A 20257-nucleotide genomic window follows, 5' to 3' on the forward strand; every position below is an offset into this window, starting at 1 on the left:
CTCCGGGATCAATTCCACAGTTTGGAACTGCAGTGTCAATTTGGATAAAGGCTCCATCACACTATGTAAGATGTGGAAACAAACACATGCATTGACTCGACTCCTCCAAGGACTTTGCGTACATTTTTCAGGTGCAGCACATCAAATTCAAACAATTAAGATAACAAAAATGGATATGTTGATATCTGCAGACAGTGGAACTTTATTATTATTATTTATTTTATTTCACTTACTTATGCCCCGCCCTTCTCACCCCAGGGGGGACTCAGGGCGGCTTACAGGAAAAAGCACAATTAGATGCCCAAATCAATTGACAAACAATACAAAATACCAAAACAATCAACAATTAAATTAAAACATCAATACATAATAAAATAATAAGACAATCTCATATTCAGGGTTCAGAGACCATATATCCATTCCATTCCATTTGTCCTTATCTATCGTCAGATCCTTAAATTAGTTGTCAGAACGACCAAAGGCTTGGTCCCACACCCAGGTCTTCAGTTTTTTCCTAAACGCCAGAAGGGAAGTCACCGATCTAATCTCCCCAGGAAGTGAGTTCCACAGGTGGGGGGCCACCACTGAGAAGGCCCTGCTCCTCGTCCCCGCCAGCCTAACTTGTGACAGTGGCGGGGTCGAGAGCAGGGCCTCCCCAGAAGATCTTAAACTTCGAGGTGGGATGTAGAGGGAGATCCGTTCGGACAAATACACTGGGCCGGAACCGTATAGGGTTTTGTAGGTCAAAACCAGCACTTTGAATTGTGCTCGGAATTGGATCGGCAGCCAGTGGAGCTGACGCAACAAGGGGGTGGTATGCTCCCTGTACGTCGCTCCAGTGAGCAACCTGGCTGCTTCTCGCTGGATTAGTTGGAGTTTCCGAGCAGTCTTCAAAGGCAACCCCACGTAGAGTGCGTTGCAGTAATCCAACCGGGATGTGACAAGAGCGTGGACCACCGTGGCCAGATCTGACTTCCCAAGGTACGGGCGCAGCTGGCACACAAGTTTTAATTGTGCAAAAGCTCTCCCGGCCACCGCTGAGACCTGGGGTTTCAGGCTCAGCGATGAGTCCAGGATCACTCCCAAGCTGCGAACCTGCTTCTTCAGGGGGAGTGTAACCCCGTCTAACACAGGCTGTAACCCTATTCCCTGTTCGGCCTTCTGACTGACCAGTAGGACTTCTGTCTTGTCTGGATTCAATTTCAATTTGTTAGCTCTCATCCAGTCCGATACAGCAGCTAGACACCGGTTCAAGGTCTGGTTTAAAGTTAAACATTTTAAAATGATTATGGCGAACAGATATATTTACCATGATGGATAATGCCATTCTCCAGCAGAGCCTGACCAAGATGAACACCTTCTTCAGGTCTGTGAATCTCTCCAGTTTCTAGCAACCAGGACACAAACTCACTAATAAGGAGAAAGACGGTTAACAGAAAATTAATTCAGTATATTTTAAATCAAATTATCTGAATTTGTATCATTAATAAAAGCAACAGAGCCTAAAATGGTTTTTGACAACGCAGTGTATAACCAAATTTCTATATGTCTGCTCAGAAGCAAGCCTAATGAGTCTTTTTCAGTTTTCAACAGTCCTATGAACTGACCTTATAATGGGTTATACTAAAATGTCTGTCATCAAGAATTTGACTGTAGAAAAACAATAGAATAGGTTTTCCAATCCATTCCAGTCATCAATTTATTATTTATTTATTTAGAACATTTGTATCTCATCCTATTCTCAACCTCTGAAGAGGGACTCAGGGCAGTTTCCAACAATATAAAAACACCAATAAAATACACAATTACATAAAATGATAATAAATATACATTAAAAAACAGTTTGCCAGGTTTAAAACATCCTCCAAATCAGTCCAAAAAATGTGGTCCATAAAATCTCATCTACACCAATAAAAACCATCTATTCTGTGAATGCTTGCTCCCACAGCCAAGTCTTAAGTGTCTTGCGAAAAGTGAAGAGGGAGAGCGCAGATCTCACCTCTTTAGGGAGGGACTGCCACAGCTGAAGTAAAGTAAAAAAAGTGTCCTCAAAGTCGCAAGTTTATACAGAATATATTGCAATCCTATTACCACTTCTATGGAAACAAAATCTCTAAAAATAATGATTTTATTTCTGCATAGAGACACACAGAACTGCACATGTCTAGATTTGTAAAAGTATATTGAAGAGAAAAGCAGATAAGTATTATGGGGGGAAAACTGCAGACATTGCAGCCAACCTGACCTAGATTTAAAAAGCAATAGTAAGATCAACCAGAAAAAATTAAATTTTTCAAGTCCAAAGCCACATTGCTGAGAAAGGCATGATGCCCCCATTAACGCCCGAGAGAAATGCCCACAGCTTAAAAAGTGAATTGATTTTCTATCTTTTACTCTCAGCAAATAGAACTGTGAAATGTTTGAGAGTTATGATATGAATGATGATTTTTCTGCTATCACAATGTAAACCTCCAAAATGAATATCTATGTATCTAGAACAGTGGTTCCCAACCCCCCCCCCCTTTTTTTTTTTTTTTGACCAGGGATTACTTGACCACGGACCAGCATTAATACCAAAAGGGTTATGAATCAGTTTTTGGTCAACTTTAGATTCAGTTTGGTTATTTGGGGTGCTGATTCAGAAAATTGCCATCAGCTCTAGTTTCTGATACAGAACATGTGCCATCCAGTAGTCACCATTTGCTCATATTTAATAAGCCTCAGCACTATAAGAGGGTTTCATGAGACCAGTCGCTCTTGTTGCAATTATGTAGTAATGGTGAGGCCACGGACCATATTTTAGTTCTTGCAAACCATTGGTGGTCCACGGACCACAGGTAGTAACCACTGATCTAGAAGCACATGATTTAGACAGATTGAAGAACTTAGACAATTTAGAGGGGAAATGATCAAGACTCATGACGATGCATGCTATGGCTATAACAATAAAGCGGTTTGTTTACTAATAAGTTCTTGATTATACAATAAAAGTGTTTTGCTGTTACAGCCTTACTAGATCATGGGCCATGATAACTTCTTCTCCAAAACTCCCAAGATGAAATATTTTTGACACATTACAAAATTGTTTCAAACTTCGAAAGGATTAAAAATTGATATGTTTCTTTATCGCAGAAAGAAATACTGCTTGTAGGCAAGACTGGGGATCAATTCACAAATTAACTTTTTATGTAAAATGTATTTATTTATTTATTTAAAACATTTATATTCTGTCCTTCCTACCCCAATGGGGACTCAGGGCAGAGCACAGCATATAAATGGCAAACATTCAATGCAGGACATAAATAGACCTTGTACATACATAAACATTAAAATCATTTATCTTGACATGGTAAGGTTTCCTATTGCACTGTCCCAAAGGCTTGGTCCCACATCCAAGTTTTTATCATTCTTCTGAAGGACAGGAGGGAAGGGGCTGCTCTAATCTCACCAAGAAGGGAGTTCCAAAGTTGACTGGCAATCACTGGGAAGTCCCTCTCGTCCCTGCCAGTCATGCCTGTGACAGTTGTGCGACAGAGAGCAGGCCTCCCTGGAGGATCTTAATCTCTGTGATAGTTCATAGAGGGAGATGTGTTTGGACAGGTAAACTGGGCTGGGGCCGCTTAGGGCTTTATAGGCTAAAGCCAGCACTTTGAATTGTTCTCGGTAGCATGGTGATTTCAAAATGACATCTTTAATGCATAGAAGGATTCAACAACGCTTCAAATATTCTACACTAGGAGACTAAAGCATCTTCCGATTTCCAGAAAGATTATTGCAATTATTTTAACTAGTTAGCAGCCTAAGAAAGATAAAATTATTTCTTACTATCTCTCCGGTGATTATTTTTTTAAAAAAAAAGTTTTAAAAAAGCCACTGTGAAGCAAATTGTGAAACACATACCTTCCGAGAAAGCATTTTGGAAAAGTTGTTAATTTTCTCTTTCGGTCTTTGATCAAGTTCCCTTGTCTACACATCATTTTATAAAGTTTCTCTCCTTGTTCTGAGATCATCACCCAGGTATCTTGTTCCATACCTAGTTTCAACCCTGGAGAATGAATCAAAATTAATTAATTATGAAATGTTTCTATAAACAAGCATATACCATTATTTTATTTTCCTCCTAGATTTCAGTTCTGAGCATCTTAGATGTACAGTAATGGGTACATTCCTTCATACTTAAAGTAATAATTTTAATTTTAAATTATTTCTATATTAATACGATGGTAGCATATATTAATCATAATAGTTTAATTATTTCTCTCAAAAATGTATTTTCATTTTCTTTATACAAGCAATACCCACATCCCTATCATAAAGGTCCATGAAAGATCTCGAACAGATTGATAGTGATTGCATAGTCTTTTCATATATTACAATTCAACAAGGATCTGAACTTTGAATGTTTTCAAAAGTTGGAACAGGATGAATTTCAGTCTACCTGTGAGGTTCCCATGGTAACCAGGGACATAGCTGCAATGCTAGGTTGGTAAAATTGTATAATAAGGACCAGTACATTATATAGGAAACTCCATGGTAAAAATCTACATCATTAACGTATCTGAATTTATGAGATCCTTCACAATTAGTAGAAGGCTGATCACAAGTAGTCATGAAAAAACAAAGACTAAGGCTCAGATAACATGAACTATTTTCTACAACTCCATCAAGGCCCGCACATAAGAGCTGTGCTCTACCTGTAGCTTTTTCCCTACATCCACAATTAATTCATTGGAGGCAATAGTGACAGAAGGAAGAACTAGACTATAATTCTTCAGTGGTGCCCATAATACTCAAAAGACAGTGTTCCAGGCTTCATATGACATATATGTAATGGACTTAACCATAAAGTTGATCCATTCAAATTAGTGGGATTTCTGATAATAAAAGTGAACTTGATTTCAATCTGTCTCTTCACCCCAATCCAGTACCTAAATCCATGGTTTTATATAAAGTCCAAGTATTTTTTTTTACTATTAACCTACTGGCAATATAAGCAAGTTTTCTGGCAAGTTTACAGTAAATGTGGAAATCACTCCTTGCCCTTGAGTGTGCCCACAGTATTGCAAGGACCATCAGGACATATGCTTTCCAGAGTATTTGATAAACCTCCTGAATACTCAGGCAACCTGTAAAAATCTGCCTGCCCTAGAGATCCTTCTTGACATGTTTACTCAAGAGTTCTATCTGATATTCCACATAGGAACAGAATTCATTATGAACAGAAAACGAAGACTGAACTATGTTAAGTCCAGATTCTAGGCTGCACTCTTTTGCAGTGAAAGTTAAAGTCCTTGCAAAACTAGACCCTCAGTCAGTTTCAAATGTGCTATGCAGAAGAGACACAATGTACATCCATACTGTAGAATCAATGCAGTATGGCAATGCTTCAACTGTCATGACTCAATGCTATGGAATTATGGGAAGTATAGTTTTACAAAGACGTCTATCTTCTCTGCCAAAACTACAAATCCAAGGATTCCACAACATTGAGCTATAGCAATAAAAATCATGTCAACTACATTTATTCAACAGAGCAGATACACCCTGGGAAAGCTTATGCTTCCAACATCTTTTTTTTTAGTCTCAAAGGTACTACAAGATCCTTTTGCATTAGGAACAGAAGACATCCATATTTTAAATCAGACAAATAAAGCTTCCCCAATATTACAATGCATGACAGTATCTTCAAAGCATTGTAATGGAAATGGGGGCAGTAGAAGAATAAGGGTGTCTTTTGCACACATACCCTATCCTCCCACCCCCACATTCTCCACCTCAGAAAATCAGCTGGATTTCCTTTTCAGCTGTGATTATGCAAATGCTTTCAATTAGTCTGTATACATGAAAGTAAGTGGAATTTTGGTAAATGCTGTTTTGTAAACTAAACTAAATAATCTAAAGCTATTTTTTATTCGTGCTGAATGGAATGCTGTTTATGGCTACTTTTAGCAAAGGTATTTTAATTTTACAGACTATTTTGTTCATGAATCATCTGCTATTCTGCTTGTAATTAAGTCAATGCATCCTGCTTTATAAAAGAAGTGTTTATACAGATGTTTTAGAGATAGTTGGGATGAGACAGTAGCAATATGTATATACGTACTGTCAAAATGAAACCACGAGGGAAAAATTGCAAAAGCTTTTCTTCTATAAACTTGTGAGATAAATCATTTTACTCTGACTTCTCTTTTGTTTCACTCAAAGCCTCCAGCTATACTTTTTCACTGTGTCTTGGGACCTATCTAAATAATGGTTTCTTTGTGTCTCAAAAGCACAGTTTTTACATAAACCTCACAGGGAGTCTAAAACATCCATGCACAGCAGCATTTTGCATGGTTGTTTGAGCATCTGCCTGACGAATTTGGAGAAAATGGTACAAAACCCCACTCCGCCATCAAAATCCATGACATAGCCTTGGACAAGCCATGGTCTCTCAGCCTCATGTCTGTTCTACACTGCCAAATAAAGCAGTGCAAAGTTGCATTAACCTGCATGCACCCATATAAGATATGCAAGCTAATGTGAATTAGTGCAGGCTGCTTAATGTGGCTGCACCCCAGGTTAAAAAAAATACTGTCTGGATCCTGTTCCAAAATTTTTAATTTCATCTTTGTTTGAGCAGTGGGGCAGCCATCCGGCATCCCTATGTGGGATCCTGTCCACGCAGCCATTGAACACTCCCCAGTATCAGGCAATCTGGGGAGGCAGGATACCCCTACTTCTCCCACTGCCCAGCCATGTTAAAACCTGTTCAACATGGCTGAAAAGGGGGCAAGATTCAACCTCACCCTGCATCCCAATTCAACCCTAAGGCAAAAACAAACTCATTTGAATAAATCTTTCCATGAAAACCCTATAGTAAGTTCACATTAGGGTAGCCATAAGTCAGAAATTACACAAAGGCATACATCAATAACACTTTTGTAAAATGGGATGGAACAGTATTTTTGAAGAGAGTATAACAAAGACTACCAACTATTAATTTTACCTACTAGGAGGCACTTTTAAACCAAAGTATGTAAATACAGAATATACTGCTTAAGGATAAGAACAACCATCATGAATTGAAGTGATCAAGCTGACTATGAAAGTAATAGAAACATAATACATTACTAAAGTTAATAAATAAAAATAAATACAATTAATACAAGTATTTATATATCCACATATTTTAACAGCCTCCCAACAAAACACACCGCTGTGCTCCACAATTTTAAATGCAAACACTGTACGGATATGTTAGAACAGTGCTTCTAAGGCTGTCTGATGTGGGGAACTAGCATTTTTTTACCCAAATACGTCAGGGATTGATTCTGGTTTGCAAGACTCATGTGATCATGTCCTATGACTGTGGAAAGTGAGAACTAGTAAGACTACAGGAAAATTCCACAATGGGATATTTATATTCTCACCTTTTCTTCTTTCACGTTCTTTTAGAATCGCTTCCAGCCATTCATGTTTTTCTTCAGGGGTTTTTGCCATGCAGACAAACCATTTATTTTTTGCTGTGTTGTGTATCTTCCATCCATTGAGAACAATGTGGCCACTGCTGTGATAGTCAGCTGGGAAAGATTAACAGAAAGCACATCTTTTAAATGTAAACAAATATTTGGATAAACAAAAGGGAAGTAGATATGGTGTCTTTCTGAAGTGTTCACTGCTTTAACTTTTCAATATTTTTGTTATGTTACAGGCTGAAATTGAAATAGTTTTAGTTGGCATTATTATCACTTCGGAGCCCCCAGTGGCGCAGTGGGTTAAAGCCCTGTGTCGGCAGGACTGAAGACCGAGAAGTCGCAGGTTCGAATCTGGGGAGAGGCAGATGAGCTCCCTCTATCAACTCCAGTTCCTCATGCGGGGACATGAGAGAAGCCTCCCACAAGGCTGGATGGCCATTTGTCAGGGGTGATTTGAATGCAATATTCCTGCTTCTTGGCAGGGGGTTGGACTGGATGGCCCATGAGGTCTCTTCCAACTCTTTGATTCTATGATTCTATGAAAAACATCAAATCATCCAGGCGTCCCCTGGGCAACATCCTTGCAGACGGCCAATTCTCTCACACCATTTTCTTCATTTTGTTTTCCAATTGTTACCTGTTTCTAATTTTTTTCCCTTCACCCTCCCTAAATAAGTAATGTAGACAACACGAAATTCTTAATAATACTTGTAAATACTATGGTATAATGTCATGAAAAGGGTAGAATTGCATATTCTCTGAATATTCCATCTTTCTATACTTAAGGTTCAATGCTTTGTATCTGGTAACTTCCTTGGACCCATTTCCAATATATTTATTTATCATGCTCTTAAACACAAATTTGTTTCTGATCCCACTCTAAGATAAGCAAAAGAATTACAAGCAAAGAAAGAATGTGTTCCTCTCTTGCTTTTAAAAATCTGCATTCATAATAAATATACTAACATTACATCGATCTGCTTCCTTCCACATTCTTTCATGAACCGCAGCTAATTGGAAAAACAGCTGGGAATATCTTCATTCTTACCAAAGGTTTTATTCCTGGGTTTGACCAGCAGCCCAGAACTAAATCTATTAGCAACTCAAATATAAACAGTCAAATTCACAGAGCTGGAGGAGTTCAAATGGCTATGTAAACGAGGGAATTGCATTGGGAGAATTCATACAACTTAAATTTTGTTACAGGAACTACCATCTCAAAAAAACAACCACTTTTCCTTTAACATAAAATGCACTCAGGTTTCCAACTGTAAACAGGGTGTACTGGGAATGCATATTCTTCTTTAAAGGGGGAAATTGATGGTTTACTGAGGCAAATTTAGATGCAGCCAGAAGGCACCAACATATAAACCAATCCACTAATTTGAAGCAGGTCCACTTATCTATCAAGAGTGCAGCCAACCAATGCAATGCAAAATGAATGACAGGTTCTGCCACAGCAGCTAAAGTGATCCTATACTTTACAAAACGATTATTTAATCATGAATCAGGTATTGTTACTAGCTCTGTAGTGCAGCTTACAGGTTGTGTCAGCAAGATAACAGCTCCTATGATAAATGTCTAATATAAACAGAAGCTTGGTTCTTATTGTTTTAATCAACTTCACTTTAGCTACCTAGTGCCAAATATATGGCATATAAATTAGTGGAAAGAACAAGATGTAATGACAACAGAATATTTTAAGGGGATGTATGCACATTTATATTTAAATAAATGGTCTAAATTGGTGCAGGCACACATACCTGTTCCATCATCTACATTCTCTACTTCCATCACTTCAGTGTTTATTCTGCCCCGGAAAAGGTACCGATGACCTTCAGAGGAGGTTTTGCTGTTTTTCAGTCGTCTGAGGTGAGGGGAGGAGGTACAAGTGCATTGTCCAAATATTAACATTTTTTACAATTCCAGACTAACTGAATTGCATTAAAGAAGCTACACATTTTTTTTTAAAGAATGCATACTATCCAGCCTCCATATATGTTGCCAGCGATCTAGGGTTGATCCAGATTTATGCATATAAAACTGGCTCAACTTTCTTTTTCTTTCCATGCTAATGTGCTCTCCCAAATTTTAGTCCCCTCCACAAAGCTCAACCTCTACAAATATCCCACAGAGGGTTGGAAGACCCTGTTACATGGCTTAAGGTATACACCAGTGGTACCTAACCTTTGGACCTCCAGGTGTTTTGGATTTCAAATCCCAGAATTCCAGCCAGTTTACTAGCTGTTAGGAACGGTGGGAGTTGAAGTCCAAAACACCTGGAGGCCCAAAGGTTGGGAACCACTACTATACAGGAATAAAGACCCAGAAGGTCAAGCAATAAGATCCTCTATCACAAGGATAGAAAATTAAGGAAGGCTAGGGAGCTACATTGTCTCCCTCCCCCCCCCCCCCAGGAGACTATGAAGGGCTGCCCTTGCTTCACTCCTGTAAAAAAAAAATCTAAATTTTGCACCCCCAAACGGCAAAAAATAATGCTGACCCCTTGCTGGCCCTTTCGGTTGCAGGTAGCACTTTGTTCAACTATAATAAACTGGACTGCTGCACAGTATCTTCTATTTCAAAAATTAAGTGCATACGCTAGCATTATATTAGTTAGGTCAAAGTATCAAAATGTTTTTAACATTAAAATACACTAAAAATTAAAATTATAGGGTCGGAGCTGCATTAAAGTATACACTAATAAAATGTATCTTACCTGTGCTTCCTCTTACAATAGACCAAAAGGTTGTCAAAGAGAAAAAACACTCGTTCCTGTATATTGCCTGCAGAGATCTTCAGCAAAACTCCACACATAAGCATTTCTGTGCACGTGTCTGTAATGTTAGATCCCTGATCAGGAAAGGTAAGAGCAATTTAGTAGGCCCCAGATGTATAATAGATATCATCATGCACACGCATACCTGTAGGAGTCTCACAAAAATTGTGCAATTTTAGTTAAGTAAGAATAGAAAAATACATTTTTTGTTTAAGTATTTGGTTTATTGCACATTGGTACATTCTTCTCTAAATTAAATGATTGACTATGGTCTAATGAGATGACGGTGCATCTCCTGTGCATACAATACATTTTTTATAAGTTTCCATGTCAGTAGATGAGTCAATGGGCAACATCTGGAAGTCCATTTTCCTCCTCTCCCCCCGCCACACACATATGTATGAAAATATATGAAACTTCCTTCAGAAGCTTATGGGGTACAGCATTTGACTTTCTAGACTTTTGAGGGTTAGAAAGGGTATTTTTTAGGAGCAAGTAGTAGCTGACAAGTCAATTCTTGTATCTAAAAAAGACATTTGCAAGGCAAATTATCACCAACTCTTGAAGAATGGGAAACCCAACCTTGCCACCAAAGTAGGAAAGAAACCAATAGCCAGACAACCAGAGATTGAGAACAACAACCTCCATGAACCTTTTACATCTACTGAATTGGACATGGCTCTCAACAAATGTAAAAATGGCAAAGCAGCTGGCTTGGATGATCTACGGATGGAACAAATCAAGAACTTTGGTCCAAAAGCAAGGCGCTGGCTGCTGGAGCTGATGAACAACTGCACTGCATCCTGTCAGATCCCCAAAATCTGGAGGAAAGCAAGAGTCATCGCCATCTTGAAGCCAGGCAAAGACCGTAATGACCCAAAAAGCTACAGACCAATCTCCCTGTTGTGCCACCTCTACAAAGTTCTGGAGAGACTTATTTTGCATAGAATTATGGAAAAAATAGACCCCTGTCTGATCCCACAGCAAGCTGGCTTCAGAAAAGGCAAAAGCTGCACATCGCAAGTGCTGAACCTGATTCAGCACATAGAAGATGGCTTTGAAAGGCAGCAGATCACAGGAGCTGTCTTCATAGACTTGTCAGCAGCCTATGATACTGTGAACCACCGCCTCCTCCTGAGAAAAATGTATAATATCACAAAGGACTACCACCTCACCCGCCTCATAGGAAACCTGCTACAAAACAGGAGCTTTTTTGTTGAGTTCCAGGGCCAGAGAAGCAGATGGCGGAAACAGAAGAACGGCCTGCCTCAGGGGAGCGTGCTTGCTCCATCCATGTTCAACATCTACACAAATGACCAGCCACTGCCAGAAGGGACAGAGAGTTTCATCTATGCTGATGATCGTGCCATTACTGCTCAAGCAGGGAGCTTTGAGATGGTAGAACAGAAACTCTCCGAAGCTCTAGGTGCTCTTACTGCCTATTACAGGGAAAACCAACTGATCCCTAATCCATCTAAAACACAGACATGCGCCTTTCACCTTAAGAACAGACAAGCATCCAGAGCTCTGAGGATTACCTGGGAAGGAATCCCACTGGAGCATTGCAGCACACCCAAATACCTGGGAGTCACTTTGGACCGTGCTCTGACCTACAAGAAGCACTGCCTGAACATCAAACAAAAAGTGGGCGCTAGAAACAACATCATACGAAAGCTGACTGGCACAACCTGGGGATCACAACCAGACACAGTGAAGACATCTGCCCTTGCGCTATACTACTCTGCTTCTGAGTATGCATGCCCAGTGTGGAACACATCTCACCACACTAAAACAGTAGATGTGGCTCTTAATGAGACATGCCGCATTATCACAGGGTGTCTGCGCCCCACACCACTGGAGAAATTGCACTGCTTAGCCGGTATTGCACCACCTGACATCCGCCGGGAAGTAGCAGCCAATAGTGAAAGGACCAAGGCAGAGACATCTCCAGCTTATCCCCTGTTTGGATATCAGCCAGCATGTCAACGACTTAAATCAAGACATAGTTTTCTTAGATCTACAGAGACACTCGCTCAGCAAGCGAGAGTCCAAAAGTGGCAGACCCAAACCCAGCACCTCAATTCATGGGTGATACCAGATGAGAGACTCCCCCCTGGGCACTCAGAAGACTGGGCGACTTGGAAGGCGCTGAACAGACTGCGCTCTGGCACCACGAGATGCAGAGACAACCTTCAGAAATGGGGCTACAGGGTGGAATCCTCGGCATGCGAGTGCGGAGAAGAACAAACCACTGACCACCTGCTGCAATGCACCCTGAGCCCTGCCACATGCACAATAGAGGACCTTCTTGCGGCAACCCCAGAGGCACTCTAAGTGGCCAGATACTGGTCAAAGGACATTTAACCAAATACCAAATTTGCAAAATCTGTGTGGTTTTTTTTCTTTTTTCTTTTCTTTTCTTTTCTTTTTTATCTCTGTGTTTGTTTTGCTCTGTTAGAATTGTAATACAATGGTTGCTGATGACACGATAAATAAATAATTAAAAGGCAAATTATGCCCTCAGAGACTCCAGGGGTTGTTGTGATATCACATTTTAAGGACCACGGTTTTAGAGGTAAGATTTCTTAGATTAAGGAGCCAAAAATGCTGGCAACACTTGTGATACATTATCCATACTGATGCAAGGAATAAATCGAAACATTTTATATGCAAAGCATATGCTCAGTCAATCAGATATGGACATATCCCTCAAAACACAATTCACTGGTATCATTTAAAACTGTAATTTAAGTTCATTCAGGCAGCTTTTGAGGATATGCTTTCCCAGGCCACATCTATATCGGCTGCTTAATTGGGGCAAATCCAGAGCATTATGCTCTGGCCTGGCTCCAGATCAACCATAATGGTGATAGATCACAGCAGACTGAACCCTCTGTGGCCCTGTTTTGTTGTCCAGATAGCCCAGTTTAGCTGAGACCACATTGGCACTGCTGGGCCACCCCCTTCCCTTTCATGTTGCTACTGCCACTCTCCACCAGTCACAGAACCCCCACTGAACCCTTGGCTGCCACAGTTGCATCTGCTGAGGTCATGCATGACAGACACCTATTCTGACCTCAGCAGGCACAACTGTGATGACCAGGTGCTTGTAGTGAAGCACAACAGTGGCAACATGGGAACAACCCATCACTTTGCTCTGTGGTGATCAGGGCAGGGAAAAGTTGATGACAGCAATAGTGTCCATGTAAACAGTAGATTGGATTGAAATATGCCTGCAAACTCTAGAGTATTCCCCAATTTTTTAAACAAAGAACAAAGTCAGGTTAATGGCAGAAACTGGAAATATTTATTGAAAATCCCTGTTCATCATGAAGACTGTCAGTGCTTGATTTGAAGTGAGTACAAGAATGTTTATTTGTGTAAACAAGTCCTAAAATATGCACATGCATCCCCTTGGATTTCAGCAAATGTAATTTGGAAATATGGAAACTTGGATCCCTAAACATTTTTGCTTAGGCCAAGCTCCTCTTAAATCAACAGAACTTGGTTTCAGGTAAATAGGTTTAGAGCAGGGCTGCAAGCCAAATAGACTGAAGAGCTGAGCCATTTATATAAAGCAGAATTCTGCTGAAATAGGAACTATGACATTGTAAAGTAATAGCTCCTAATTTTCTTCATTTATTTAGTTACCAAATTCATTTATCTAAAAGGTTCTTTTTTAAAAAAAAAAACCAGAGTACATCAATTAGAGTGCTTTCACAGCTAGTCTTTTGGAAAGCATTTTATAGGCCTATTTAAAGTTCCAAGCATATATTCAAAGTTTCTTTCCTACATCATAAGAATATTAAATACCATGCAAAAACATATTGGATTAGAACACTATATGAGCCAGTCAAGTAATAGCTTCATTAAGAATGTGTCATGAGCTCATGTACTACCATAAAGTACATTTTTCCAAGTTCATACTAAAATGCAGTAACCAATGGAGGAATTACAATGTTAACACTTGACTTAGGCACTTTATCCACCAGCCCTATCCTCACAATTGAGTTGCACTAGTCTGCCCACCCGTGCCCAGGAATTATTTACTATTGCAGGTTCATTGGTCATTGGTTTGATGGTCGCATTTATTTACAACATTGTTTTTTTTAAAAAAATTCTGTTTTATGTGGTTGTATTTTATATTTGTGTATTTTTCAACCATGTTTGTCTCGGGCTCATCCCTACGTAAACCCCAAGTCCCTTCAGGGAGATGGAGGTGGGCTATAAAAATAAAATTGTTGTTGTTGCTGTTGTTGCTGTTGTTACAACATGCTGTATTTAGCCAGAAAGGAATAGCCCCATTATCGTTCTAGTTTTCCATAGTAACAGCTTTGAACAAACTGGTAGAGTATTTATTTTTCATGCTTTTTATCACCATATTGTGGCATGTTGCTGGGGAAATAAGAACGAACACATGGAGGAAAAAAGGAGAAAGTACTTCTACTCATGTAGACTCTGGAATCCAGCTAGTACTAACATAATTACAACATTGCATCCTAAAGGCAGAATACCAAACCAAAAATGTAATGAAATATTTAAGAAACTAAATTCATCAGGAAAAATAACCTTTTTGTAACAAAGTACATTTCTTGATAACCGGCTTACTACAAAACCTGTATGCCCATAGGTGATTCTATACAATATAATGACTGTTTTCTCTTGCAAAACAAAACAAATGAATCCACTATTTAAACATCTCAAATATGATCGGAAACATCTGCTTTAGGACTAATGAATTTAACATTCCGATGTTCAATTCTTAAAAAGAATACTTGAAGCTTGAACATTTATATTCATTTAGATGATATCTCTTTTCCCACAAAATGTTAATCATAACCAACACAAGCTTAGTTTTGTGACACTTGTATGTAAGAATGCAAGTCATGCTTTGATCCTCCATCAGATTCTAAATATAGTCCTTTTCCTAGCTAAACAATGTGCTAAGCATTTTCTTCTGACAGAATATCTCTAACAAGTGTGTTTCTCTGTTCATAAGCTTTCTTACAAACCAGATGTTTAGTTAATTAAAGCAGTCCCTTGTACTATAGAACAATTTATGGAGAAGAAGACTTGGTTGGTTCTTGCACAAACCATTTGAATTCAAGCAATTTGAAGTTGAAAATATCATTTACAAAAAGTCTAACCTGAAACATAATGAGTATTAATTTTTAACCAAAATATGGCTTCAAATCTGACTGCTAACACAAATATGAAAGGCGCCCTCCTCTCCAGAGCTGTCAGGCAGTCTGACAGAGGCATCCAAGGTCAGGTGAGAGTCTAACCAAGCCAAACCAGTTATGGCCTGGCAGCATGGTCTGGACTCCGCCTCATCACCATTGCGGTATGCAGACAGGTAGTTGTTCCTCCAACTCCTCAGCCTCATTTTGTGGAAACAAGGAGGAGGACCTTTTTGGTGGCTGTTCCCAGATTTTGGAACTCTCTTCCTTGAAAGACCAGAATTACTCTGCCCTGTCCTCCTTTTGTCATCAGATTAAGATGTTTTAATGCCTGTAGGCTTTTAGAAACAGATGGGGTGGGCTTTTAATATTGTGTGGCTTCATGTAGTCTTTTAACTGGTGCTTAATGTGTTTAATGTTTTAACTTTATATAGTGTTTATCTCTTTTAAAAATTACTCATATTTATGCTTTTATTTTTTATACTTTTAATTAGTATAGTTTTCAAGTATGGCATATTATTGGGAGAAAGATGGGATATAAATGAATATAATAAATGAACCATTAGTGACTACTCTTTGGAATCAGCCCATCACCCAGGTGGAAACTATGCAGCAGAAAAACCCTCTGGGAGCCATTGACAGTACACAAACAAATTTGAAGAGAAAAATCTGTCTGTCAACTCTATAACAGGCTCTGTAATGGGAGTCAACAGGTTGTACTGCTGATGCTGAAAAGATTCAGTGCACAGAATTTCCATCTGGATAGAAAAGGACCCGGTCTGTTCCCAGAGGAGATGTATACTGGTAGTAGGGGACTCCGTCATATGAGGAACAGAAGTGGTGATTTTGCAAACATGACAGGTTGCCTTGAGAAGTATGCTGTCTTCCTGAGGCAAAGATCTGCCACGTAACTGACCATCCCCTTCTCCTGCTGGTTCATGTGGGAACCAATAATGCTGCAAGGCATTGTTTACAAAAGATCAGAAGGGATTTTGAAGTTCTGGGGAGAAAACTAAAGAATGGTAATGTACAGGTAGTCTATTCATCTCGTTGCACAACACAATCCACAAAGGGCAAGAGAAATAGTAAAGGGAACAACTGGCTCTGCAAATGGTGTCATCAAGAACGATTTGGCTTCCTGGACCATGGTCTCAGGAAGATGGGTTTCTGGCACAGGATGGATTGAACATCACTAAAGTTGGAAGGAATGTTTCTGTTGAAAGACTCACAAACTTGATCAGACAGATTTGTGTGGGGAAGGGTGTGTGAAGCGTTGTCCCCAATATTCTTGGGGACAACGCTTTATTAATGTCTAGACAAAACAGCCCAAAGGCTAAAGAGAGAGTTGAAAAACAGAACAAGTACCAAGCAGAAAAAGGATAGTAATCTCAAATAACCAGCTAGGGGAATGCCCCATGGGCTTAGATGTCTCTACACTAATGCACAGAGCATGGGAAATAAATAAAATGAACTGGAACTCTTAGCTCAACAAAACAGTTACAATGTAATAGGTATCATTGAACCTGGTGGGATGGGTCCTATAACTGAAATGTAGGGCTGTAAATTATTTTAGAGAAATAGACCAAATAGGAGAGTGGATGAGGTAGCATTATATGTTAAGGATCTTTACACCTGTGAAGAGATACAAAAATTAAATCCTGACAATCAGGTTGAGAGTATCAGGATAAAAATTCAAGAAGCAAGAACAGAAAAAGATGCAGTTCTGAGGGTTTACTACAGACATCTAAGATTCTGTAATCTTCTGGGCCACTTTAGAGGTCTTTTCAAAAACGTGATGAAAGCCTCAAATTATTTTATTTTTATTGCATTCTGTGGCAGCACGCGTGGTCATTCGATATCTTCTAGGGAGGCTAATGTGGCCCCTTAGCTTTCCTCAGTTGTCCACCCATGTTCTAGAAACAACTATTTCTTGATTTCAGCATTACCCATAGACATGCATACAACTATATATTCCAAAACAGTTATCAGTCAAAAAATCTTGTTAATATATTTAGTTAATGGAATAAATGTACAGCAGAAAACCATTAATCCAGTAGGTTTATATTCTCAATTTTTTTCTGCTGGTTAGGAGTCGACATTTTCTTTAAAAAATATTTAATCATGTCATTATGCAGAATGAATATGTAACTGCAGTACATGGGGAAAACAGGGCTGTTTCCAAAATTAGCAACAAGCAGGAGAATTTAATGTGTGATAATGATGCAACTATTCTTATCCCACAGCATCACCTCTCTCCTACTGTTTTCAGTGACATGGAAATTGTCTATACAATAACATTAAATCATGTTTTCTTTCAGTATTCTGAGGAAGGAAAAAATAAGGTGCTTTTGGGGATAGGCAAGCATTATTCATGCTCTGTAGAAATCTCCAAATACAGATGGGAAAGATCAGGATGGTTTCAACTAGGAGGAACTCCAATGAGATCCCACAGTCCCACCATCTGTTTTCACCCACTATTCTCCAAATCATGCCCACCCCAATGAATCAGATAAAAAGTAAGGCAGAATTTAGACCTACAAATCGTCATTGTGGGGAGGAAGCTAGACAGAAGCATATTCCTTAAGCTTCTATTTCCCCACAATATCTGTTTGTATTTTTCTGCCATAAGAAGGAATATCATCTTATTTCTACCTTCAGATTTCCCCACTAGAAAATAGTAGAGGTGTTGGAAATTATCCAGCCACGGGCTGATCAAACACAGTATTATTCTAACTAACAAGAAAAAGGACAAAGCACTTTAGTCTAATTGTGAGTTATAGATTGTTCCTAATATGTCACATTATGTCCTGTGCTGAATACAAAGAACGTACCATGTGCACACAATGTACCATGCGCAGTCTTTTAAATGCCTCCCACATTTGATGAAATGACAAATTTTGTGACATTACCTCCCATCCCTCAATGTGAGACTGCCATTCTTCTAAAACCTCTAATTTTTCCATCTGTCTCTTGGCCTCATTAATGTTGGAGCAGACAGCTTTCATAGTTTGGAGAGCTTCCATTAGCAGAGAGTAGTCACTGTGCTTTTTGGGAGTTCGCTTTAGCAACTCCTGTTTTAAAAAAAAAATCAGAAAAAGAAAAATCATTTTTTCAAAGTAATTATAATCAATTTCTTCAGTTTCACTGGTAATTTTATAGGACACAAAGGTTTCAATTCTACCCATAGAGTTAAGTATCATGAATTCAGTAGAACAGACTCCCAAATAGGCACTGCCATAGAATGAGGACATCAAACTGATTGGCATACTAAAACGATTGTTAATGTCGGTATCCGATTTCGTAACATGTGCAGTTAACTCTCCCAATAATGTCAATAAGATTTAATAGTGCTGGGATTTGCCTGTTTCAGTGCCTCTCCAATTTGTTCGGTCTCTCCAGTCTATTTATGACACCAGAAATAGAACAAAACTTACACATCCTACAAAGGCTAGAAAAATAATTGAAATAGCCTTTATTATTAACTTTTATAAATGTTTGTAAAACTGTAGCTAAAGCCACAGCTCGAACAGAGCTCCTGCTTTTTAAAATCACTAATCTCCTTTGTTTCAGGGAAATCATTGTCACTGGTGAATGTCAAACACAATGTGGCAAAGATTATGTTTTGTGTTTCAAATATTTCAAATAGCTAAATAAAATTCATACCTTCAAAAGAAGTGGATACTTGCATATTCTCTGAATTGGTGTCACTAAGTAACCTTCTAGTGGTACATCAGTATTCTTGCGTCCTCCTAGCAGCATGCAGTTCTATAAAGGAATTAAGGAAGTTGATTGCTTTGGAACTGAATTTACCCATTGCCATGTCAACACATCACTCTGAGATCCTACTTGGCTAGTCAGCTTTCAAGTGGCCAGACAAGCACCACAATATTTTATTTATACCAATCACTGAAGACAATTTGGAAGTTCCTTTTGGTCAAAATGTTGTGTTTTTCTGTTAATCTAGGATACTAAAATTATACCACCTTAATTTCATAAATGTCAAATAACATTCTAGAAAAACTCAGATCAAGTCACTTGTTGCTCTTTTAAAACTTAGAATGGCCTGGGCTCTCTGTGTGTGAAGGACTAGTTTATCCCTCCATTTTTTTCTTGTCTATTAAGATCAACAAGGAAAACCCTATTCCCATCCTTTCACAATTCGAAGTTAAAACTATGGAAACACAGGCCAGGATCCAATGCCAGACCTGCACCCAATCCCACTTCTTTTGCCAGGATTCCTGAACGCACAAATTCTTCTCTGGTCAAGTATAACAACAGTGCCAAATGATATCAGAGGGTCAAATGTTGGAAGTCTCTGTTTCATGGGCACTGGGTAACAAAATAAACTATGGCTCTTCACTACAAGGTAAAACCTTCTTGCCAGTTTCAGTAACCCTGTGCCATCATTTGCAATATAATTATGAATTTCAGGGACCTCTGTTGCACAAGAAAGTGTAAAAATGAAATGGAGAAACAATGCAATTCACTAGCACATGACCATTAGGAAACCAAGCTGAGTTTGGAAAACATCATAGCAGTGGTAATTGCTACTTGGATATTCCAGTAATAACAGACATTATGCAAATGAAGACAATAGTTGCTTGGGAAAAATGAGAAGAAAGGTCTGCTGAAAGGGAGGGGGGTAAGGCTGCAGCCTGCTAGGTCTTGTATGACTGCCGTTGTCACATGCATGAGCATGGTTGGCTTCTTACAATGGAGGTTAGGATCTTCTTGATGGCATAGATCAGGGGTCCTCAAACTAAGGCCCGGGGGCCAGATACGGCCCTCCAAGGTCATTTACCCGGCCCTCACTCAGGGTCAACCTAAGTCTGAAATGACTT

At 39.1% G+C, this 20257-nt stretch overlaps 1 protein-coding gene across 2 annotated transcripts in view; it reads right to left on the reverse strand.

Annotated features, from left to right (window-relative positions):
* Nucleotides 1-20257, reverse strand: part of PREX2 (phosphatidylinositol-3,4,5-trisphosphate dependent Rac exchange factor 2) — a 139799-nt gene that overhangs the window by 77695 nt on the left and 41847 nt on the right. For both annotated transcript variants that reach the window (XM_060775438.2, XM_060775439.2), the window contains exons 5-11: nucleotides 19080-19181; nucleotides 18326-18487; nucleotides 10177-10310; nucleotides 9221-9324; nucleotides 7413-7562; nucleotides 3901-4045; nucleotides 1310-1410 (exon numbers count right to left, since the gene is read on the reverse strand). In XM_060775438.2, the coding sequence (XP_060631421.2) occupies nucleotides 1310-1410; nucleotides 3901-4045; nucleotides 7413-7562; nucleotides 9221-9324; nucleotides 10177-10310; nucleotides 18326-18487; nucleotides 19080-19181 (898 nt within the window). The remainder of the gene's footprint in view (nucleotides 1-1309; nucleotides 1411-3900; nucleotides 4046-7412; nucleotides 7563-9220; nucleotides 9325-10176; nucleotides 10311-18325; nucleotides 18488-19079; nucleotides 19182-20257) is intronic.

The sequence above is a fragment of the Anolis sagrei genome, chromosome 4, assembly GCF_037176765.1.
Source record: "Anolis sagrei isolate rAnoSag1 chromosome 4, rAnoSag1.mat, whole genome shotgun sequence".
NCBI classification, from domain to species: Eukaryota; Metazoa; Chordata; class Lepidosauria; order Squamata; family Dactyloidae; genus Anolis; species Anolis sagrei.